The sequence below is a fragment of the Ovis aries genome, chromosome 5, assembly GCF_016772045.2.
Source record: "Ovis aries strain OAR_USU_Benz2616 breed Rambouillet chromosome 5, ARS-UI_Ramb_v3.0, whole genome shotgun sequence".
Classification (NCBI taxonomy): Eukaryota; Metazoa; Chordata; class Mammalia; order Artiodactyla; family Bovidae; genus Ovis; species Ovis aries.
The window spans coordinates 4,985,799-5,010,121 of NC_056058.1; the positions used below are offsets into that span (position 1 = coordinate 4,985,799).

At 56.0% G+C, this 24,323-nt stretch overlaps 2 protein-coding genes across 3 annotated transcripts in view; both read right to left on the reverse strand.

Moving 5' to 3' along the window:
* KCNN1 (potassium calcium-activated channel subfamily N member 1) overlaps positions 1-4,405 on the reverse strand; it is a 37,540-nt gene extending 33,135 nt beyond the window's left edge. Inside the window, exon 1 of the mRNA XM_027969432.3 lies at positions 4,346-4,405. The gene's annotated coding sequence lies outside the window, so the exon portion shown is untranslated. The remainder of the gene's footprint in view (positions 1-4,345) is intronic.
* Positions 4,406-11,892: 7,487 nt separating this feature from the next.
* CCDC124 (coiled-coil domain containing 124) lies at positions 11,893-22,715 on the reverse strand. Of its 2 annotated transcripts, none has more exons than XM_027969434.2 (5): positions 22,682-22,715; positions 16,800-16,969; positions 13,086-13,275; positions 12,473-12,587; positions 11,893-12,349 (listed from the first exon to the last, which is right to left on the reverse strand). In XM_027969434.2, exons 2-5 carry the CDS (start codon positions 16,956-16,958, stop codon positions 12,142-12,144), a joined length of 672 nt encoding a protein of 223 aa, XP_027825235.1. In that variant the 5' UTR covers positions 16,959-16,969; positions 22,682-22,715; the 3' UTR covers positions 11,893-12,141. The 2 variants fall into 2 exon arrangements, with proteins under 2 accessions (XP_027825235.1, XP_042105586.1); XM_042249652.1 differs by having other exon boundaries at positions 21,814-22,715.
* Positions 22,716-24,323: the final 1,608 nt, after the last annotated feature.

Consider the following 24,323-nt stretch of genomic DNA (forward strand, 5'->3'; position numbering starts at 1 on the left):
GGTTGCAAAGAATTGGACACGACTGAGCGACTACACTTTTCACTTTCACATACTGCATTAGGGTGGGCGCCAATCTGGAGGGCACCTATAAGACTGGTGTTCTTATAAGACCACGTGAAAATACAGACATGCACACAGGGCAGAAGGCTACGTGAAGACAGAGACTGGAGTGAGACAGCCACAATCGATGGAATATCTGGAGCCACCAGAGGCTGGAAGAGACCTCTCCGGGAGCCTCCAGAGGGAATGTGGCCCTACCATGCCTGGATTTCAGACCTCTGGCCTCCAAAATGCGACAGAATACATTTCTGTTGTTTTAAGCCAACCATGGTTGTAGACATTTGTTACGGCTGCCCCCAAAAACTCTTGCCGTGGTCATGGACAAGGGGCCGTCCCTCTCTGAGCCTCAGTTTCCTGAACAGGGCAATGAGGACCCTCCAAGGGCAACGGGAAGGGTCAGGGAGCTAATCCCAATTAAATGTGCCACAAACACTGTGATGGCTGCCTGGATGTTCCCCATTGCTATTGGCCTGATCATGACCTGGCCTTTTTTTTTGCGGGGGGGGAGCACACCTCTCAGCATGCAGGATCTTAGTTCTCAACCATGGCGCAAACCTGTGTCCTTGCAGTGGAAGCTTGGAGTCTTAACCACTGGATGACCAGGGAAGTCCTGATCTGGACCATTTCAAAAGCTCCTTCCTGGCCTCTTGGGCTCCAGGCTAGTCTCTGCCAGGTCCCAGAAGGGATCTTTGCTTGCTAAAATATGATAATGCTGCTGCTAATTCTGAGTGCTCAGCGGGTCCATGTGGCCCTCACAGCATCTGTATGATTAGCTGCCCAGCATGGCTCCAGCTGGCCATTGGTAAACTCCCTTCAAGACCCAACTCAGGGATTCCCCTGGTAGTCCAGCGCTGGGAAAGACTGAGGGCAGGAGGAGAAGGGGCAACAGGGGATGAGCTCGTTGGATGGCATCGTCGACTTAATGGACATGAGTTTGAGCAAACTCCAGGAGACAGCGAAGGACAGGCAAGCCTGGCATGCTGCAGTCCACTGGGTTGCAAAGAGTCAGACATGACCAAGCGACTGAACAACAACAGGGACTTCCCTGGTGGTGCAGGGGCTAAGAGTCCTCAATCCTACTGCAGGCGGCCCGAGTCTGATCTCTGGTCAGGGAACTAGATCCCACATGCTACGAGTTTACATGCCACAACAGAGAACAACACAATCCCAAGTGCCGCAACTAAGACCTGGCACAGACAAATAAATTAAAAAAAAAAAAAAAGACCAGCTCAAAGAGCAAGCACACTTCCTCCAGGATGCCTTCCTAGAGTTTCCCCAGGCACAATGAATCCCTCCTTCCCTCCCCGTGGCCCCTCAGCATCAGGCAGAAAATTGGCCCCAAAGAGTTAATCCTCCATGCCCAGTTCAGTCCAGAATCTGCCCACTTTTCTGCATCCCTGCAGCCCCAACCTGGTACCAGCCGAACTGACTACTCAGATGCCCTTTTGGCCTCCCTTCTGGCCTTCTATCACTTCCACTCCTGCCCCAGTAGTCCTTGTTCTCCACGGCAGCCACAGGGGCTTTTGAAAATCATAAATCATAATATATCTCTCCCCAGCTCACACACCGTCCACAGCTCCCCACTGTTCTTCAGTCCACTCCTTCGCCACAGCCCCTGCCTGCAGAAACCCCCACTCTCCTCCTCCTCTCTCTCGCTTGCTTATTCTGTTCCAGCCACGCCAGTCTCCTCACTGTTCCTCAAACATGCCAAGCTCGTTTCTGCCTCAGGACCTTTGCACGTCCTGTTCCCTCTGCCTGGTATGCTGCTTTCCTAGCTCTTGCCTGATTGGCTACACCTCCTCTCTTGTGGCTCAGCTCATGGTCAGCTCCCTGGAGAGGCCCAACTGCAGAAGCCTCTCCTACCCCTCAGTCATTCTCTAACACATCTCTGTTTTAGTTTCCTCACTGTGTTCCCAGTGCCCAGCCCTGGGCCTGGCATACCATAACTGCTTAGTCTTTGTTGACTGACGAATGACCCCACACATTCGACACTGGCACCTGGTCCCTTCCATACAGGCAGCTCACTGCCAAGCCCAGAATGTCAGTCAATATTCACAGGAGAAAAACGGATCAGAAGAGCTGCTCCCTGAGGGTTGTCTCTAGGGAGTGAGGTCACAGGATCTGGGTGGTGGAAACTACGGGGGTCTTAGAGCTACTCCAACTCAGTTCAACTCCCTCCTTCTGGCTGTGTGGCTGCAGGTGGATCACTCAGCCTCTCTGAGCAGGTTCCCCCCACCAGTGACCTGAGAAAGTGGACACTGACTCTCCAGAGAGGACTCCAGAACACACAGTCATGACAATAATTATTATTATCATCATATTAGTAGTATTATTTCAAAGGTTGGCACTTTGAAGTCATCATTTTTTCTATCCAACCCCTGACCGACCCCCCTACTCCCAAAGGTGACCTGAGTTTGCGATCCACTCACCCTGGAGTGCAGGGGTCTTCCTGATGAGACACGATGAAAGGAGCTGTCTGCTTTAGTCCCACTGGGCTACCACTTGGCTGGCAGAGGGCTGTGGCCACTTTTCTCCCCGCCCCCCTCCCCGCCCTATAAGGACCAGACATGGGTTGTGGGGTGGAGCCAGGGTCCCAGGAGGCCCCCAGACTGCAATGGTCTCTAGAACAGATCTGTGCTCTGACAAGCTGAGTTTTACCGTGTAAGGAAAACCTTCAGGGAAACCTGTGATCAGGAGTGGCGCTGTCTGTCCAGGTGGGGGCCTGTTTCCCTCTGCGGACCCTTCTTTGAACCGCTGTAGATACACCCCCCACACTAGACCCCCTCTCCCTGGAGGCCCCCTCCTTCCCCTGACACCCTTTCCTTGTGCGGGTCCCTATCTTCCTCTCCCGTGCCCCCCCCCACTGCACCCCCACCAATTCCTTCACCACAGGAAGAGCTGGGTGGGTGAGGCTGACATGGGCGCCTGTGAGGATAAAGGAGTCAAGGAATCCCCAGCTTGACCAGCTCTATTCTTGGCTGCCCCTTAATTCTCCCAGGTCTGCAGCTGCCCTGGGGACTGAGGCTCCCTCACGGAGTTCGCTGTCTCCAGAAGCCCCATGTGAGCACAGTAGCCTCCTCGCGCCCTGGAGGAGAGGGCAGAAGGGGACACATGATGGTCCCACGGTGCCGCAGGGTTGGGGGAGACCTCAGAACAGGACTGAAGGGAAAACTCAGCCAGCCGTGAACATCACAGCCGCCCTTTCTTTCGCCAGAGGTCTGGGGTGGGGGCTCACGGCCAGGCTCGTGGCTCTGGTGCTGCCTGTTCTAGCCAGGGGACCTTTTGAAGTTGACCCTGGCCCTTCGGAGGGCAGAGAATTGTAGAAGATCAATAGCGGGTGAGTGATCAGAGTGGAAATTATCCTATAGGCTCACAATGCTTGGCTTGCCCATCTGGAATTCCCCCCACCCCCAGGGGTTTCCTCCCAGGTCTTGGGCTGGCTTGGGGAGTGGGGCTAGGAGGCATGAAAGACCTGGAAGCCAAAAGGAAGGAGCCAGGTCGGGGGTGTAGGGTGGGGAGGTGGGGGGGTTCTCCATTCAGTCCCATGGGGCCTCTGGCAGGGCAGAGAGATTGGCGAGAATCACAGAAACCCTCCTCCCTTTCCAAGGCCCCTAGGGAGGCCCTCACACCTGTGGTTAAACGCAGGGAGTGGAGGACCCCAGAGCTGACACCACCCGCTGGCTTCTGAGGTTAGTGAGCCATAAACCCCCGCTCCGCTCCTGCCCAGCTGCGTGACCTTGGCTAAGTGCTAACCCTCTCTGGGCCTCTCTCTCTGTCCGTGGGGGTGGGGGTCAGAGAAGAAGAGAGAAGAGTCTCGAGCTCCAAAAAGCAGGCGCTCAAACGCACAGTAGGCTGGCAGGTGGGGGTTTCCTTCTACTCCGCCGCAAGGCCGGCCAGGGGAATCCCTGCCACAGACTGGGAGAGGAAGACCAGGGGGAGGGGGAGGAAGTGGGGAGGGGGCACTGGGACCAGTCCTCCCCCTCCCCAGCACACTGAGGGCCGCGCAGGAGGGTCCGCATGTCTCCACCCTCACCTCCGTGGGAGGATGTCTCCGCATCCCAAATTCCGGGAGCGGAAGCCCCCTTCTCCAGGGTCGGGGGCCCTGGAGCTGACTCGGGGCTTGGTATTGAGTGGCGAGAGGGATGGAAGGGGGTTTCCTTCCCTTCCGCAGCTCCTGCTTTGAATTCTCCGAGTCGGGCAAACCCTGACCGAGACTCCCACCGAGGAGACGGCGAGCGCCGCGGAGACCTCCACCCTGTAACCCACCCCTCTACTGCCTACTCACCGGCCGGAGTCGGCCGCGGCAGCTGGAGCCCCAGCGCCTGGCCCGAGCGCGAAGACAAGTGCCCGGCCGGGCAAGGGCGTGTGAGCCGGGAGGGAGTGTGCGCGCCGCCGCAGAGCTGACCCCCTCCCCGCCGTTCCGGGCCCCGCCCCGCCGCCCGGGGAGGGGGCGCAGACCGCGCCGAGGGAGAGGCAACCGGCGGCTGCCACCGCGCGCCCCCCTCCCCCGCCACGCTGCTCTAGAAGCGGGGGGCGGGAATCCCCGTCTCGCGCAAGCCCCCTCCCCGCAGGGGCGTGCCAGCAAATCTCCGACCAGGTTCCAAGAGCCGAGAGGACCCTCTGCCGCCGCTGGCCCGCGGCGCTCATTTTTTAGGTGGGGAAACTGAGACCCGGGGCGGGGGGAGCCCCTGGCCTGGGTCCAGCGACCCAGCAGCACAGAAGACAGCTGTCCCCGCCCTCCCAATCCCCGGGGACCGCTCCCGGGATCGGGGGAAGAAGCCGAGGCCAGGGCGACAGAGGAAGGCTATTAAGCGCCCCCCCCCTCCACGAACCTTGAGTGGGACCCGGGGGCTCCAGGGGGAATCGGGGGTTTGGGGCAGCTGGTGATGCTGCCCGGGCTGGAAGGTCCCAGCGAGGGAGGGGAGACCCGGGATGTCCAGAAAACTAACCACAGTAAACTTCTCCGTATTACTGTTGCGTCGTGATACCCTGAAACCAGCCCTCTTAAATGCAGGATGCCGGGACCCCGCTGAACGTGAAAGGAAGAGGCCTGGATGGCAGGGTTTGTGAAGGTCACTGCCAAATGAGAACAATGCGGCTACCGAGGTCTGGGTCACTAGAGGATGGGGTACTGAGTCTAGGGCTCAGTCCTCTGATGACCTTGGCTCTACGCAAGCCCCTCTCCGAGTCTTGTTTCCCGGAGGGTCTGGACTGGACAGTGCCCACCTCTGGGGTCCCTCCAGCTCTCGGGAATCTGTAGGGCTGCCGGCTACGTTTTGCTGGTCTCCTGCAACTTTCCCCTTACCTCCAGGAAGCGTGGCGCCCTCCCAAAGACCACTGTCTTCGCCCGCTGCCCCCGCAGCTCCGCCCGCCCCGTCTCTGAACCCCCCACCCACCTTCCACCTGGGCCTGGGGTGTGGGGAATTTCCTCTCGGGAGCCAGAAGGTTTCTACGAGCCTACATCCCTTTTTTCGCTGTCCCCCCCCCCCTTTTCTTCCATTCATTCTAAAAATAGCCCTCCCTCTCCAACCCCCCCCCTCCCCCTCTCCGGGCCGGGAGCGTCTCGTGAAAGGTACTGTGCTCTCGGGAGGGGTCCCGAGGCGGGGATCCCGCGGTGCGGGAGGGGCTGGGGGAGGCGACTCGCGGAGGCGAATGGGGAGGGGGAGGCGACTGGGAACGCTTTCTTCCCCCTTCCCATTATGTGTGTGTAAGCCGCGCTCAGAGGGAGCCGCCAGCGTGACCGTGCCCATGTGTGGAGGGAAAGAGAACAAAGCGGCGGGGGGCCTCCGGGGTCTGCATTGTGTGGGCAGAGAGAGGGAGGGCTGCGGGAACCGCGGGAACTCCACAGAGGAGGGGCCTCACCCTGCACTTCTCAGGGGTGACTTCCAGCGCGTGGGAGGATGCTGAGGCCCCTGTGAGAGTCCAGAACTGGTGACAGGACACGCATCATTTGGGGTGTCCCCCGCCCCTGAACCCCACCATTGCCCTGGAGAAGCCCCGGAACGCCCCCTCAGTCCCGCAGCTCATGTATCCCCAGTGTCATCCCACTGTCCCTTCTCTGATGCAGCCACATAATTCCATCGTCAACCATGTGACTGGTCACATCCTGCCCCACATTACCGGCCACCTCCTCCCTGAACCAAAAGGATGATCCTTGTTCTTCCCCTCTTGCAAGGCCCACGTGGTCTGGTCTCACCCCAGCTTTTCAGCTGCCACCCTGTCCAGCCTCGGGGCCTTTGCATCTGCTGCCCCTTCTGCCAGGATCACCCTTTCCCAGCTCTCCTCACCCCCTATTGTCTTTCAGAAGCCCGGTCCAATGTCACCTCCTGCCTAGAGGCCTTCCTTATCTGGGCACATCAGCCTAGTTTGCTGTCCTCAATCCCTAGTGGAAGCGGTCGTCACTTACTCACCTTTGGCTTCCCCAGAAATGGGGAAGGGGAAAATGGGGGGCCCAGTGCCACCTGGGCCTGGCTGATGAGAGGAGAGGTGCAACTCTGACCTAAGACCACCCCAGAAGTTACCCAGCTCCAAATAAAGGGATGGCATCATCCTCTGCCCAGTGACCCACCCCCAGGAAGCACCCCTAGGACATGGCACAAAAGATCCAGGATCTGATTCTGCAGGGGTATTGCCTAGGACACTGAAACTATAAACATAGTCAGGGCTCAAATGTTTCCCTTCTGAGGACTGCTGGTTTCCAGAATAACATGCCTCTGGGAAAAGTGATCCATGAGACCGAGTTTTTGGCCTGTTGGGCAGAAGCCAGGCAGGAGGTACAACTGAGTGTTCGGATGGCAAACAGATATGAAGGGCAAAGATGAGAAGTGGGGATTGGGGGAGGCATCGAGGGGCAGCCTAGGGCCAGGTACTGACCTTTTCTGTTATTAGCTTTCCTATAATGTTTTATCATCTTACTTGTTTTCAAAACCAAGGAGGAGGATAAAAGGCAAATTACTTTGTTGGAGGGTACAAAAGCTCAGACAGGGTGTGTGTGCCTCTAAGGTACGAAAAATGAAGCTGTGTTGAAGAATCAAATACTACCCCCAGGACTTGCCTCCATAAAATTACCCTGCAAAAATTTTCTACGTATCTACTATATGCTTATGTGCCCAGAGATTGAGGGGAAGCCTGGTGTAGGAGGGTCCTGGGTCTCAGGCTTGAGAGTAAGGAGCCCTAGAGGTTCCAGGAGAAGGAGGTGATGGCAGCTGGGATAGGCAGACATTAAATCATCTCAGCAGGATCAGGCCCATGGCAGAGAGTTTGGAGGGGCTTTAGGAGTTGAGAGAGACAGAGACAGCCACCCAGAGAGACAAAGAGAGAAGGCGGTGGAGGTGCCATGCCTTTGCTCATTGTATTGCTTGGCTAGGACTCCACCTCAGGGTGGTGTTCGAAGCCAGGATGGGAGATGGCAGGGGAGGGCACCAGTGTGCAGGCCTGTGGGGCACCAGAGAGATAAGAAACAAAGGAATCATCTATCTGAGAGGTCCCAGGGGCTTTCAGAAAGGCTCAAGGGACAGGCAGGGGATGGGATTGGCCGGGAGGAGGAGGAAGTGGTCCGACCAAAATTAGAGCTGCTAGTAAAACCAGTGCACGGAATGGGCCACACTTAGAATAAAAATTATTCCATTGCTTAACTGAAAGTCAAGTTCAACTGGTGTGTCCTGTACCTTTTCTTCTTCTAAATCTGGAAATCTTAGATCCAGATTTCCTGGCTCAGCAAACCTGGGGTTTGCAGGTTGGCGGCTGGGGTGGTGCCTTGAAGGTGTTCGTCCCCTCCCCGTAGCCACCCCTATACCCTACCGTGTTCCCTTCATAAGCTTCTCTTTGTTCCCCTCATACTGACCATGTCCTTTAGCTGCTCCCCCTGTTCCTCCTCCCTTCTCCTCCGTTGTTCCCTTTCCTCTACTATCTTCCTCATTAATCCCTCCTCCGACCTCATCCAGTACCCCTCTCCCCACCACCTCTACCCTTTCCCGTGCCCCCCTACCTTCTCAGGCACCCACTCCGCCTCCTCTTTCCACCACCATTCTCCCCCGTTCCCCAGCCCCTCTCTCCGCGATCATTCTCTTCCCTGGCACCCACCTTCTCCAACCATCCCCACACACCGCCCCCCGCATCGATCCCCCCCAGGCGCACGAAGGGGAACCCCGGCCGCAGGCGCGGAGCCCCACGCAGGCGCAGAAACACCCGGTTTCCCCGAGGCTGCCGCCGCCCCCGCACTGCGGCCAGCGCGCCGGGTTGCCAAGGCGACGGGGAGAGCGGGAACCTGGGGAAGCCCCCACGCTCGCTCCCTCCCCCGCCCACGCCTCAGCAAACCCCACTCCAGTTTGAGCCGGTTTCCCCGCCCCGCCCCCAGTGCGCAGTGCGGCAGGTGAGGATTCCCTGGCCCACAGGGCGGGGGTCGGGCAGGGGTCGACGCATGCGCGCCGTGCGCGGCTTTTCCCTCCCCGACTCGAGCGCTACGGGAAAGCCCTGGCGCTGTAGTGACAACCCCCGCGCAGGCGCAGTGAGTGTCCGGCGTCCCCGCGGCCCCGCCCAGTCGTCCTGGCAACGCGTGGAGCGGGCTGGGAGCGCGCGGAACTCCGGTCTCACGCCCCCTCCCGCGCACTGCGGCGAAGCCGGGGATTCCCTGTGGCCTGCGCGCATGCGCGAGCCCGGGATTCCGCGGGGGTGGGACCAGAAGATAGAAGTTTGTTTGAAACAGTCTTTGTTACCGCCGTCTTTGTGTCTGCGGAATGAAGGCAGTCCTCCTAGCTCCTGTCCTGAGCCATTCGCCTACAAGTCCCCAGCAGAGCTTGCCACGCACAGCTCTGGTACTTTTTCTACTCTGCTCACACATCACTATGGCTCTCCTTCGCCCTGGGGTAAAGCCCCATTCATCCCACCCTTGGCATCCAAGGCCCTATAGGCTCGGCTTGCTTCTTCCCTCCGATTACTCATCACTGGTTCCAGACTTTCCCTAATTCCTGGCCACAACAAATACCCCAAACCTGGCCATGCAGGAGGCTCCTTTGCCAAGCCTTCTTCAGGATCTGCCCTTCCTAGGCACCATCTCCTAGATTCTCGAGGTGGCCCAGGCTTAGATACTGTTTTCAGTCCTATTTTATATAGGAGGAACCAGGCTCAGACCCATTAAGGCCTTGATCTAAGGCCCCCAGAGGTAAAGAGGCAGAGGCCTCCCTTTGTGGGGAGCCATCTGAGCTTCTCTGTTACTCAGTTGATACCTTCGAGCCCTAATTCTGGGCCCCACCTCCACACTGCTGACTGAGTGCTTTCTGAGTATGTGACACAGGCAGGCGCCTTTCTTTTTCCATCTAGAAAGAGGATCAGTGTAACAGGGGGCTGTCCCCAGGGCTCAGTGAAATGACATTTGTTGTTCAGTCGCAACAAATGGTTGTCTGACTCTGCAACCCAATGGACTAAAGCACGCCAGGCTTCCCTGTCCATCACCATCTCCCAGACCTTGCTCAAACTCGTGTCCATTGAGTTGGTGATGCCATCCAACCATCTCATCCTCTCTTGTCCCCTTCTCTTCCTGCCTTCAATCTTTCCCAGCATCAGAGTCTTTTCCAATGAGTCAGCTCTTTGCATCATGTGGCCAAAGTATTGGAGCTTCAGCTTCAGCAACAGTCCTTCTAATGACTATTCCGGATTTATTTCCTTTAGGATGAACTGGTTTGATCTCCCTGCTGTCCAAGGGACTCTCAAGAGTCTTCTCCAACACCACAGTTCAAAACCATCAGTTTTTCGGTGCTCAGGCTTTGTTATGTTCCAAATCTCACATCCACACGTGACTATTGGAAAAACCATAGCTTTGACCATACAGACCTTTGTAGGCAAAGTAATATCTTGCTTTTTAATATGCTGTCTAGGTTTGTCATAGCGTTTTTCCCAAGGAGTAAGCGTCTTTTAATTTCATGGCTGCAGTTTCTCACTGTTTCCATTGTATCCCCATCTATTTGCCATGAAGTGATGGGGTCGGATGCCATGATCTTCGTTTTTTGAATGCTGAGTTTTAAGCCAGGTTTTTCACTCTTTTTCACTTTCATCAAGAGGAACTAAAGTTCCTCTTGGCTCTCTGCCATAAGGGGGGTGTCACCTGCGTAACTGAGGTTATTGATATTTCTCCCGGCAACCTTATCATGTGCTAGGCCAGGGTCCAGCATCCAGAGGATGTTTCTCACAGCTGGTCCAGTCCCCAACACCCCCCACCCTCAGTGCTCCTCTCCAGACTCTGCTCCCTGAACAGCTCCTGCCCTCAAACCCCGTGGGATCTTCCTGAGGTCCTTCCTGGACCCCTCACATGCCTCTAGTCCTGCCTCAAGAGTTGGCTCCTGAGGAAATCCCCAAACTAAGCCAGTGCTCAATAGGTATGTTGGTTAGTTTTTATGTCAGCTGCTATTGTTTCAGGCTCCTGCTATACTGCACTTCAGCTGTACTCGATCATTAAAGGCACCCCACCCCTGGCCCCGTTGAACTAGGAAGCCCTGTGTCTCAATTTTCCCCTCTGGAAATGGGTATCACAGGGACTTCCCTTGTGGCTCAGTTGGTAAAGAACTCGCCTACCAATGCAGGCAGACCTAGGTTCGATCCTTGGGTCAGGAAGATACTCCAGTATTCTTGCCTGAGAAATCCCATGGACAGAGAAGACTGGTGGGTTACAGCACAGGGGGTTGCAAGAGTCAAACATGACTAACTGACTAACCAATAACAACTCTGTAGGAGTTGTGACCTCCAGGCCTTTGCACATGTGGTTTCTTCAGCCTTTTCTGCCCCTTGTCAGTGTGGAGAAGTCCCATACTTCAAGGCCCTCCCCTCATGAAGCCTTTTACCCCTCTACTTCCGGGCAGAGCCCGGCTCCCTTTGGCTCAGCCATGACCCGGTACAGATGGAGCCATCTATAAAGATCTGCATCTGAGACCTGATGTCTGGGAGATGAAGCATTCTTGGCAGGAAGAACTATGCATGTAGGCCATGAGGGGTAACAAGCCTGCTGTGCTGGAGAAGCTGAGAACAAGCAGATGATGGGGCTGGAGCTGGAGGGTGGCGGAGGGTGAGGGGATGGGGGCCAATGGTGCAGAGAGGAAGTCACTTGGGTGGAAGCCCATACTAACGACATAGTAAATGCCTGGACCCTGCCCCACACACTCGGGCCCCGCCCCACACACTTGGGCCCATCTCCCAGCTGTCCTTCCTCTCCACTGGCTCCCTGAGGTCAACTAAGCCTTAGGAAGCCAAAACCAAGTTGAGCTCTCACCCAGCCCTTCCGCCTCCAACTGGACACTCATTCCTACCCAGATCCACCTGCCCACTCCAGCTTCCAGGGCCTTGCCTGCCCAGTGCCCTGCCTCTGCAATGGAATCTGACTCATTTCCCACAAACGCCTGCTCTAAAGAAACCCTCCACCAGAAAGCCTGCCCAGGACTTGACCCAGATGCCTCCCGTGTTGGAATAACAGCAGAGCAGCCTACATCTCCTGACCTCAACACAGTATGTGACCTGGCTGCTGATTCAGGACCAGAATCTGAGGATGCCAACAACTCACCTCCAACTCTCCTCTGGTTCTATCTCTGCAGTACTGTGTGACCTGAAGCCAGTGCCTCAACCTCTCTGAGCTACCCCTTTGCAGCAACCCAGCAAAGCTTCCAAGAGATAATGGTATAGGCCTCTCACTGGACCACTGGCCCAGGCAGAAGCAGAACACTGTCTGCTCTACACTATCTCACCTAGCCTGCTAGGACAGGAGCGCTTTGGGGGCCCCCTCGTTCCAGCTCTCCTCTCCTCCACCCCCCCCCCCCCCATGCATCGACCCATACCCACGTAGACTTCAAGTGCACACTCTGCCTCACCGGCCACCTTTATTAGGCACTCGGCCCCAGGATTCTGGCGCGCGCAGGAAGGGCAGGGGTGTCACTGCAGCAGGGGCCCTGTAGCGGGAGATGTGGCCAGTGATGCCACCGAGCCCCTAGGACACACGCCATGGCCCCAGATATCTCTGTAGCCCTTGGAGCTGACCCAGCGGGATGGCGTGTGGGATGGCGACCCTGGCCGCCTGCGCGGGCGGCTCCTCCAGTTCCAGGCTCACTTGGGGGTGTTGAAGGGCACCGCCCGCTGGTTCATGGGATTATCCGGTGAGCGCAGCCACTCCTTTTTGAGCATCTGCTTCAGCTGCGACAGCCGCATATTGGGATTTTCTTGCTTAAGCCGCGGCAGCTGCGCCTCCTCAAAGGCAGTGAAGGCCGCCCGCATGCGGCGCTCCGGGTGTCTGTCCACCGCCTCCTCCGTCACGCTGGTGAAGACGCAGGCGTCAGGGGGGCTGGGGCGGGGGCTGGGGCGGGGGCTGCCCCGCCCCCGGGCCTAGCCCCACCCGAGGTTCAAGCCCCGCCCCCAAGGCCTAGGCTCTGCCGGGTACCTGAGCACAGCGATGGCGTCCTCGATGGTGCGCGCCTCCACGCTGCCCTCCTCCAGCACGCGGCGGTTCACGTTCTCCTCCAGCGGCACCTCCAAGTGGCTTTTGGCTTTCTCGGCTGCGGGCAGGAGCGGCAGGGGAACAGAGACATGAGCAGGGATGCTGAGTTCCAGGGAGATGAGAGAGAACGGAGGGGACCAAGTAGGGGAGAAAGGGAGGCAGGCAGAGGATTGGATGGAAACGCGACCCCCTCCCCAAGTCCCACCTATCGGGGTGGGCCAGTCCTGCCCCTTAGCCCCCGACTTACTGCCCTGGAGCCCACCAACTCAGGGGACGCCTCCTAAGCCGCTGCTGTCTCCTCGCCTCAGGGCATCACATCAGCCTTGGGGACCCGGGAGAGGACAAGCTAGGGTCGGGTGCGGCGTAAGTAATTACACACGTGCGTGCCTATACCATCTGTGTTCAGAGCCAGACCTGCCGAGACCCCACCCTTGCAGAGCCCACACAGCTTCTCTGGACGTGAGGAGGAGGCCCTCTGGACTCAGTCCAGGGAGTGCGCCCACTGCCGCTCGTTTCTCAGGTAAAAGGGCAGCTCCAGCGTGGGCCCAGGCCCCACCTGGGTCAGGGCTTTCCTTGTGCTGATGGTCTCGGCGGAGAGTCTCCTCAATCTGGGCGCGGGTGACCTTGCTGGAGGCGGCCGCCCGGGGGGCCTTGCCACCCTTGAGCTTCGAGTCTTCCTCCTCCAGCAGCCGCTGCGTCTCCTTCTTGCGCTCCAGCTGCTCCAGGCGCCGCTTCTCCTTCTCCTCCTGAGGGATGGAGAGTCAGGCATGGATCCTGCCCCAGTGGCATGGGGTCCAGTTCGCATCCCAACCCATGTGATGGAGACTCTGCTGTGTGTTAGACACCATGCTGGTCGTAGGGGACACGGGAGCACCATGGGCCTACCTGGGGGCTCCCATCCTACATGTCTGTGGGAACCTTAGCCAAAGCAATGGGGTGGATGGCTCTAGAAGAAAAAGTGATGCCTAGGCTGGGGAAGAGGAGGGTCCTTAGTGGGAGGAATGGCAGGTCCAAAGGTCCTGAGGCAGGAACCACCTAGCATGACGGGGACAGCCAGAAGTTAAGAGTGGGGAGGGGAAGTGTGAAGGGAGAAGAGGTGGGGAGGGCAGAGGAGGGACCACGGGGAGCCTCAAGGGCATGGGGAAGGGTTTGTACTGGATTCCGAAGGCAACAGGAGCCACTCGAGGGTCTGAACCCATCTGCCAGCTGGGGCAGTGGTTCTTTTATGGGCCAGCAGACCTTGGGGAGGCACTGCTGAAGTGTTCCCAGCTGAGCGTCACAGAGGCTGGGGCTGCTCCCACGCTGGCTCCCCAGGAAGGTTCTGATGCCAGCTGGTCGAGGAGACGTGTGGCCTACAGTACTTGTCCTTGGCTGCTGGCCCTCCACTGCTCTGGGGACAGCAGGAGGTTCTGCTTCATTTGTAGTACGGTGGGGCCTCAGGCTTGAGATAGTCTCCTGCCGCCCACCCAGCACCCCCCCAGAGCGCTGTGCTGCAGGCATCCTCGCCTGCCCACCCACTGCCTGCAACTCTGCCGTCCGCCCTCCGTGCCTTGGAGATGGTCTGTGTGCTTGGAGCGGCCCCTGTGACAGGACTAAGGGCCCCAGAAGAGGCGTTCCTGAGGACACGTACTGGGCCTCTGACCTCCAGCCTGCCTGACTGATAGGAAAGGAGGAAGGTTTAAAGGTCAAGGCTGTTTGGACACAGCTGCTGGGCTCCCACATCTGTGGTCAGGTGCCTAGGGTAGGGCCATTGAGCTCTGAGTCTCAGTTTCCCCACTGGTCCCCGTGAGGCTCCTGAACCGCTGCGTGGTATATGTACAGCCCATGTGTACCCTGTCCACAACACAACCCTGCCTTAGGGCCTTTGCACTAGCTGTTCTCCCCCCTTGCAGCGCCACTGCCAGCCTCCTCTCCTGGTTAACTCTGGCTCCCCCTGAGCTCCTGGCTCCCTATCCACCTGCTCTACCGCATGGCTCTTTCCTGTGTCCCACAAATCCCTGTTTCCAGTCTTTCGATCATCTGGCTTATCCCAGAGGCAGGCCCTGGCCCAGCACACAGTATGTGCTTAAGTCAAAGTGTGCTGGACAAATGAATGAATGAATTCCAGAAGGCTCCAAGAACCCAGGAAGGGCATGCAGACTGTGGCCAGGAGTCTCTTGGGACATGGGACTGAGGAGGAAACATAAGCATTTACACTCTATGACATTCAGCAGAATTTTTCTGGAAAAGTCACTTGCAGTTTTTTACAAAGGGCAATTAACAATTGGCAGCATCTGGTGATGGGTGAAGGATGAGGCCACTGGTGGAATATTCCGGAGCCATCAAAAATGAGCCTCATAAATAATCGAGATGGAACCCAGAGAGTCACGTGCTTATCGCCGAGTTGCTTAATATGGAACAAATGGAGACAAAATGCTACCCTCCGGGCGGGGCGATGAATTACGGCCCAGCTTGAGGCCGATGCCTGGCAGCAGGGAGAAATCTGGCTGCAAGATCCCCCTTAACTGAGGACATGGCCTTTAGGGTATGGCACTGGGTGAGAAGAGCCTTTGGTGTCACATGGTGGCGGGGAGGGGGGGGAGTGGGGGTTGCTGCTTTTTTTAGTGCTTTAGAACAAACACGGATTTTCTTTTCATAGAAACTATCTTTTTAAAGCAACTGTCACGTAAGAAAGAGGGACCAGGTGTGCTCTGTAGACTGTGGGCCCCCTCACCCATCAGCAGGAAGAGGGATAAACAGAACCCAGAAAGTCAGCCAGTGGGGAAGAAGAACCATCAGAGGCTCCATGTAGAATACTCAGGGGGGAGAGTTCCCCAGTGGACTATTAGGATTCAGCACTTTTGCTGCTGTGGCAAAAAAAAAAAAACAGGAGAGGGGACTGTCCGGGAGGGGCATGGGGCCTGGGAATGTTCTAGAGACCAGGGGCTGGCAAACTGTGGCCTGTTTTGGTTAAGTTGTGGTCTGTCCGCATTCGGTGGCCTCTGCTACAACCACAGGTCAAGTGGCCTTGAGTGCCCGTCTGGCCCCTACTGCCTTTCTGGTCTCCGCCTGTGCGTCCTTCCAGGTGTGCAACACAGGTGATGGGGCAGGCAGACGCTCCCTGGGCCACACCCCTGGGGCAAGGACACTCACTGCAAACCTGAAGGCAGACTCACAGCCCTGTGCCTGGGGCTTCCTGCCTTGTCTGTGCCTCAGTTTCCTCACCTGGAGGATGGGAAGCCCAAGATGCAGGCCTGGGGAGGGCTCCTGTGCTGGGCTGGGCTGCTGCCTCTGGGGCTGTGGAAAGGTCTCTGGCTTTTCTGTCTAGATAACAGATCCTTGGCAGACGCTGGTTTTTCTTTTGGGTTTTAACTTTCCTGTGTTGTCAAAATGTTGACAGTCAAAAAAGACAGGGGCTCCCCTGGCAGTTTAGTGGGACTCTGCACTTCCACTGCAGGAGGCACGAGTTGGTAGGGCAACTAAGATCCTGTGAGCCACACACCCCCCCCAAAAAAAAAGAAAAAGAAAATTGAAAGATGTCCATGGACTCAGAATGTAGCATGGGGGCGGGGTGATTGCGGGGGGAGGGAATCAGTGATATTCAATTCCAGCTAAAAACAAGGCAGGACTCGTCTTTCCCTACACAGAAAGACAGTGGGAAAACGCCACAAAAGCACCCAGGCTCTCCCAGAACTGGGCACGCACGCACGGATAGTGCGTCACCACTGCAAAGCTAGAGCCTGTTAGTCCTGGATCCTGGGACCCACCCAGGCGAGGAGGACAAGCGGCTTAGAATGGTTTCTGGCGCCACCTACTGGACCAAGTCAGCATCAGCCCTGAACCTTTCATCAATGAAGCACCCACTGTGTGCCAGGCACTGGGGCCCAGCAGAGGACAGTCAACCATCCCTGCCCTCTTGTGATTTTATAAACACCTGGAAGAACCGCGTCAGCAGGTCAGAAACGGGACCTATCAGTGTGTCTCAGCCTCGGCACCACTGGTGTGGAGCACCCTCCCGTAGCTCGGCCCACCGAATGCCCGCTGTGACAACTAAACCCGTCTCCAGCTGCTGCCAGGCGTCCTCTGCGTGCTCAAGGGTGAGGCACTGCCAGTCCTGTCTAATCCTGGCATCACATAAAGGAGAGAAACTAACCCATGGAGGGCTTGTGATTCCCTAAACGTGCCAAACCCCGGCCTCCTCCGGGACCCTGCACAAGCCCTTGCCTCTGCTCCAGTCTCGCTCCCTGCCGCGCTCCACGTCCGTCCCGCCGCCTTCCGCCCGGGCCCCCACCTTGCGCTGCTCCTTCCTCATGACGTGTTTGTCCTCGTCCTTCCAGTACGCATCTTCCAGCTCCTTCTGTTTCTTGGCATCCGCTGCCGCCTTGGCCTCAGCCCTCCGTGCCCGGGCCGCTGCCGACTTGGTGTTCTCGCCCTGGAACTTCTTGGGCATCCCTCAGCAGGCTGTGAGACGAGGGCAGGGAACAGTGAGTCAAGGGCATCCACCGTCCAGAGCCTCACACTCACACCTGTGCAGCCGTGACCCCCTTGGGGCCTCAGTGGCTTCGTCTATAAAACCAGGGCTTCAGACTCACTAATCTCTCTTTCAAAAAAACTGAGGTGAAGTTCACATAATACACAAGGAACCATCTCAAAGTGCCCAAGTCAGTGGTATTTAGCAGGTTCACAACACTGTGAAACCGTCACCTCTATTTAGTTTCAGAACATTTCCACCATCCCCAAAAGGAGACCTGACCCCATCAGCCACCACTCCACATCCCCCCTCCCCCAGAAACCACTCATCTGCCCTCTGTGGACTTGCCTCTTCCGCACTTCTTTCGCTTAGCATCGTGGTTTCGAGGTTCATCCACGTTTGAGCATATGCCAGTGCTTATGTCTGAATAATATTCCACTATATGGACGGACCACGTTATGTTTATCCATCTGTCCACGATGGTGGACCTGTGGGTGGTTTCTACTTTTCAGCTCTTACAAGTCATGTTGCTGTAGATCCCTGTGGGCCAGTCTGAGAGGACCCTCCCACCCTGCAACCTCTGCGGCCTCACTCCTCTGATCCCACAGCTGAATGCCCCTCGCCCTGGGTAAGCAGTTCCCCCCTGGCTAAGCAGAGCCCAGTGACCCAGCCCAGGCTTACATAGGCATGAGAAGTTCTAACAGCCGTAAAGCTGCTGTCCAGTGTGGGCGCCTGCTCTGTGTGAGCCCCGCGCAGGGAGCTGGGGTGATCACGATACACTCAAACGGGAGGAGCCACCTTCCCCACACCTGGCCCCCTACTAAGCATTTTATATGGCCCAATTTCATCAAGTGCTCCCAAAGCCTTAAACCAGCTTCTTAGGCAGCTCAGTGAATAAAGAATCTGCCTGCAATGCAGGAGATGTGGGTTCGATCCCTGGGTCAGGAAGATTCCCTAGGGGAGGGCATGGCAACCCACTCCAGTATTCTTGCCCGGAGAATCCCATGGACAGAGGAGCCTGGAGGGCTATAGTCCATTGGGTCGCAAAGAGTCGGACACGACTGAAGCGACTTAGCACACTGGCACACAACACAAAGTCTTAAACACAGGGACTGTCCTTATTCCCTTTTGAAGATGGGGAAGTCAAGGTACCTAGCCACGTTGCACAGAACTGAGCCTCGGGTCTCACCTCCAAAGGTGAGGAAGGGAAACCAAGAAATTAAGAGCACCCTCCTTCCAGAATGCTGACACAAGCACTGTGAGGTCATGGCACAAGCCTTCAGCTCTCCAAGCCTCAATTTGCCTCATCTGGGAAATGGGCTGGTGTTCCTCATTCCTGAGTCATTTTCTCCCCACTGAGAATCTCCAGCTCAGTCCCTTACTGAACCTTGGAGAAGTAGGCCCAGCAACCAAGAAAGAAGGGGAGAGAATGTGGAGTCCATCCTGACTCAGGACCACCAGGTGACCCACCCCCACCAACCTCCTAGCTGTGTGGCTTATGGAGGAGGGGAAATCTACCTCTGAGCCCCTCTGGAAACTCTTAACATCAGCTCCCACTTGCAGCAGTTGCAATGCTTTACACACAGTACCTTACTGAATTCTCACAACCCTGGCAGGTGACGGCCAAGCTGAGACCTGAAAGATGGACTGGAAGCAGCCCTGTGGGAATGAAGGGCTGAGACTCCTGGACCGAGGGCCCAGGATGTGCAAAGACCCTGTGGCAGGAAAGTCACGCACTAGAGAAAGCATGGAAGCCACTGAGGCCAGTGTGGGTGAGTCAAGAGTTAGGAGAAGGGAAAGATGGGGAGGGGAGGTGGGCGAGGAGAGAGAAGAAGGGAAGGGGGAGAGAGAGACTGGGAGGGAGGAGGCAGGGAGTGCTGGGGGGGAGGGACGGAGGGGAGGGGACAGGGAAGGTGCTGCTGCTGCTACTGCTAAGTCACTTCAGTCGTGTCCGACTCTGTGCGACCCCATAGACGGCAGCCCGCCAGGTTTCCCCGTCCCTGGGATTCTCCAGGCAAGAACACTGGAGTGGGTTGCCATTTCCTTCTTTTCCTTCCTTTCAGGCATGAAAGTGAAAAGTGACAGTGAAGTTGCTCAGTCGTGTCTGATCCTCAGTGACCCCTCGGACTGCAGCCTTCCAGGCTCCTCCACCCATGGGATTTTCCAGGCAAGAGTACTGGAGTGGGGTGCCATTGCCTTCTCCGACAGGGAAGGTGAGAGGCTGATAGATCAGGATCTTAGGGGTAAGGAAGAATATTTTATTCTCTGGGCACCAGAGAACTTTTGGGCAGCTCTGAGCAGGTTATGAACACGTTCTGATTTATGCTGTCATGTGGGTGGGCGAGGGGCTGAGGGTGGCAGTCAAATGCTGAGCAAATTAGGATGGTGCTGTGGGCGGAGCCAGAGGTTTGGAGTCAGATGGAGCTGGGCAAAAACTGGAACGCTGACTGACCGATGTTGCAGTCTAAATTATGTCATCCCCTGCCAGCAGCAAGGCCAGGTACTTGTCTTCCATTTTACAGAGGAAGAACCTGAGGCTTTGAGAGGGTGACATGCTCAAGGCCATCCCGTGGCTTAGTGGAGGGGCCCAGATTCCCACTCAGGCCCAGCCCCTCAGTCCCAACTTGGTCCTAAGCCTTGCCTCACCCCAGGCTGCCAGCTGGCCCTTCAGGGAACATCAAGGCAGATCGGGTCTCTGAGGCCGCTGGTGCCCCTGACACAGGGAGGTAGCCCCACCAGGCTGAGATGGGGGACTGAGTCCCACGGGGAAGAGCAGGGCAAAGTTGGCGAGATCAGCGGACCCAGGAGACTCTGGGTTGAGTCCTGGCTCTGCAGTTGTGGCTGACATGCTCCCCTTGAGCCTCAGCTTCCTCATCTGAGAAGTAGGGTTGCTTACAGTCCCTCTATGCACAGGATGTAAGACCTGCCACGGCTGGGCTGAGTATGCCAGCCTGATCCTCATCCTGCTCCTGAGCCCCCTAACTCATTCACTACTGAGCATCTACAATGTACCCACCAGAAAACCTTTCTGGACTCCCCAGGAGAGCTCTAAGAAGTCGGTGGGGGTCACAGTTTCAGTTGAGGAAACTCCCCCATTTCGCCCTCCCTCTCTCAGCAGCAGCCACACCAGCTGCCTTGCCTTTTTTCAAACCTACCATGCAGGTTCCTACCCCAGGGCCTTTGCACTTGCTGTGCCCTCCAGATTTGTTCCTCTTTTTACCCAGTTAATTCCAACTGAAACTTCAGGGGCCCAACTCCAAAGTGTTGCCACCTTCAGGAACCCCTTCTGGAAACTCCCCTTGACTCTCAGATGACAAACTTTCTCTTGAGGTACTTGTTTGGCTTGCTATCTTATGTTCATTTACAGGATTATTGAACAAATGAAAAGATGCTTGCTCCTTGGAAGAAAAGGTATGACAAACCTAGATAGTGTATTAAAAATCAGAGACATCACTTTGCCGACAAAGGTCCATACAGTCAAAGCTAAGGTTTTTCCAGCAGTCATGTATGGATGTGAGAGTTGGACTGTAAAGAAGGCTGAGCACCAAAGAATCGATGCTTTCGAACTGTGGTGTTGGAGAAGACTCTTGAGAGTCCCTTGGACAGGAAGAAAATCAAACCAGTCAATCCTAAAGGAAATCAACCCTGAATATTCATTGGAAGGACTGATGCTGAAGCTCCAATACTGTGGCCTCCTGATGCGAAGAACTGACTCACTGGAAAACACCCTGATGCTGGGAGACACTGAAGGCAAGGGGAAAAGAGGGTGGCAGAGGATGAGATGGTTAGATATCATCACTGACTCAATGGCCATGAATTTGAGCAAACTCCAGGGGATAGTGAAGAACAGAGGAGCCTAGCCTGCTCCAGTCCATGGGGACTCAAAAACAGTCAGGCAAGACTGAATGACTGAACCACCATCTTCCCCACTAGGCTGAGAGCTCTGCAAGGGCAGGGCTGGGACTGCCTTGATCAGTGTCCTGTATAATGGTAGCTCAAAAAATGTTTTGAGCAAATGAATAAACAAGCATTTATTTCCAGGGTGCCCTCAGTATTTACTTCACACCCTGTGTTGTGTCCAAGCTCAGCTTCTCATTTCTCTTCCCACTCACTTTCCTCCCAGCCTCTGAGCCTCTTCTCTAGCTGTGCCTTCACCTGATACGCCCATCCCCCTCCTCCTGTGAAAACCCTGTCCACTCACAGCAACTCAGATGGGGCATCCCCTCCCCTCCCCGTGTTGCTTAAGACTCTGATTCCATCCCAAAACCTGAAAAGGGCTTTTTTGACCCCCTCCTTCAGGCCAAGACTGAAATAGTTATGTCCCTCCAAAATTTACACGTTGATTTTGTGACTAACACTCACTGTAACTGTATTCAGAGACAGGACATCTGAGGAGGTGATAACGGGTAAATGAGGTCATAAGAGTGGAGTCCTAATCTAACAGAGATGGTGTCCCTTCAAGAAGAAAAAGACACCAGAATTTGCTCTCTTCACCCTGTGAGAACACAGTAAGATGGCCATCTGCAATTCGGGAAGAAGCCCACACTAGGAACCAGACTGGTTGACAACTTGATCTTAGACTTCCTAGCCTCCACAACTGTGAGCAAATACATTTCTGCTGTTTGAGCCACCCAGTCAGTGGTATTTTGTTATAGTAGCCAGAGCTGATGAAAACAGACAGCTTTTCCTCTGTTTAATAAACACACGCACACTTTGTCATTCAGTAAACATGCACTGCTGGATGGACAGGGAGGCGTGACCTGCTGTGGTTCACGGGCTGCAAAGAGTCAGACATGACTGAGCAACTGAACCGAACGTCCACTGCAGCACCTACTATGAGTGGGATGCTGGGGAAAGAGGCAGTGCTGATGGGCTTCCAGACTAAATGGCATTCCCAGGCTGGGTGGCATACAGACAACAGGAGTGTTAATTCCAGATGAGAGCTGTGATGGGGCAGGCAGGTGGCCGGGGAAGTCGGGAGGGAGCTTCTGACCCACGGGGTGTCAAAGTGCTTCCTGAAGGAGACATGAAAGGAAAAACCTAAGGGTGTGGGGAGACCCAAGCCCCCAGTGGTCGGGGGTAGGCAGGCTGGGTAGAGCGGACTTCTATTCCAGGGTAATGGGAAGGTGCCAAGGACCTCAGGGCCCTCTGGGGCTGCTGAGGTGGTGAACGGAGGACTGAGAAGCACGAAGCTCAAGCAGGAGGGTAAAGTAGGAAGCTCAAGTAGTTTTGGCTAAAGCAGCGAGTACACTTAGGAGGGAATCAAGACCCACGTGGTTGATTAGATGTGAAAGTAAGATAGAATAAAACATGAAACTCAACACCGCCTCCTCCAAGAAATCCTCCAGCTACCCCTTCTAGGCTCCTCCAGCCCGTCGTCCCTCTCTCCAGCTCCGATCCTACTGCATGAGGCCAGGGACGTCCGTACCCAGCTCTGTCACCCCCAAGCCTGTAAGCTGCTCAGGAGCACGACCAGAACTAAGTAGCTTCGAACACGACGCTGTCCCGCTGGATCTCAGTCGTCCGCTCCGGGAAATGGGGATAGCCCCCGCGGGAACCCGGGAGACTGGGAGTCGGAAGTGCGTTCGTCTCTGAGAACCCCACCTCCAGCCCTCCCGGGGAGGTGGTCTCAGGTCCTGCTACCCCGCGGGGCTCACCCGCACCCCGCCCCCCGGCTCCGCCCGCGCTGCCGCCGCTCCTACCTCCTTCCCCCGGCGCCGGCCCGGTCGCACCTCCGTGACGTCACCGCGGGGCTTGCGCATCGACGCCCCCAGGCGGCGCGTGCTGATTACGTCTGGGCTTCGTCGCCATCTTGGTAGGGGAAATGCTGCGTTGATCTCCAATCCAAATCAAGGGCGTTAGCTCTTTGTTTTTGTCTTCAAGAAGCGACTATTATAAATCCTCGTCTCTTCCGCTCACTTCATATACTAACTAATCAGGAGAGGGGAGCAGAAACTACAAACTGGACCATTGTCCTTACCGAGATGGCCGTTGCCCAGAAGAAAAACGGCGTCCTCGGTTTCACACGAGGGCCTGGAGGCGTCAGTCCAGAGTTGCTTGGCCGGCAGGGCGCGCCAGAATCCGTGGTCCCCGCGTGGCCGGTATAAGCGCTTCGCTTGTGGAAGCCTCCTAGGCCCTTTGCCATCGCTTTGTGCTTGCTCCTACTCCCGTCTGCCTCCCTACTGCGAAGCTTAAGCGGTAGGGAGCAGAAGAAAGGGACAGAGAACCTAAAACGCTGCGCCGTCCAGGTCGAGGAAACAGGCTTACAGACCAGGAATGGAATTCGAGCAAAATGTAATCAAAGGACTCAACATTCCTAGTGAACCCTTCCTCTGGGATTGCTTTCCACCACCCCCGCACACACCTTACCCTTTTTATTCAGCAGTTAGGTTTGGGGCGGGGCGCAGTTTGTCGTAGGCACCTATACTTGATTTTCTGCAGTGTCCTCATCTATAAAAACGGTAGCAGTAGGGGTCTGAAAATGATTACACGGGGTCTAGCTATAGCGGGGATTTGGGGGATTTAGACAGGACGATTTAGGCAGGACCACAGAGTCCATTCTTCAAAAAGCAACACCAGTGACATTGCTGGGACCTAAGTGGGATTGTATATCTCCCTTGCTCTTCAGCCTCAGATGGTTCCCCACTGCCCTGCAGGACTCACCGCACCTTCCCATCTCATCTGCCGCCTCTTTATTCTCTCTCAGCTCCAGCCACACCAGGCTCCTTTCTCCGATTTGCCAGGCACAGTCCTGCCTCAGGGAATTCGCCAGTGCGGTTCCCTCTGCCCTCAGCTGTCCCCATGGACTACTCCCTCACTTCCTTCAGGCCTTGGCTCAGATGTCCCTTTCTGAGAAAGACCTCGGACCTCTCCAAGTAGTTGGTGCCCCACTCCCAGCCCTCTTTTTATTTCCTGCATCGCATCAACTTGCTTTGTTGGTTTCTTTTCAGTCTCCGCTTTGGCTATGATGTCTGGGAAATGGAACCTGATATCACCTGATGTGATATTTGTCACCAACAAGAACGGGCTCAGCATCAACATTTATCATTGTTCAGTATTGGTTGGGATGTGGAGATGCCAAAGGCAACACCCAATTAAGCTTCTGCTGGTAAAGAGCCAGGTTTTTTTTTTTTTTTAATATATAATATATTTTTTAAATTTCAAAAAAAGAGCCAGACTTGTCACACCTTTCTGAGGACAAGGAGACTCTTAGATCTGTTGACATAACTGAGGGGGTGCAGGTCAAGTGAATCATTCCAGAACAAGCTAAGTCTTCTGCAAGGTGACTTCTGCCACCTCCCAGGCTAGAGGTCATGTCTCCCAAACCTAAGGGCTCTTTACTTT

What these genes read in the sequence shown, in the direction of transcription:
- CCDC124 (XM_027969434.2), bottom strand. Translation starts at nt 16,958, where the DNA reads ATGCCCAAGAAGTTCCAGGGCGAGAACACCAAGTCGGCAGCGGCCCGG. An exon ending in TGAGGAAGGAGCAGCGCAAG is followed by an intron (nt 13,276 to 16,799) that starts GTGGGGGCCCGG and finishes TCCATCCCTCAG; the next exon opens with GAGGAGAAGGAGAAGCGGCG. An exon ending in CAAGGAAAGCCCTGACCCAG is followed by an intron (nt 12,588 to 13,085) that starts GTGGGGCCTGGG and finishes TCCTGCCCGCAG; the next exon opens with CCGAGAAAGCCAAAAGCCAC.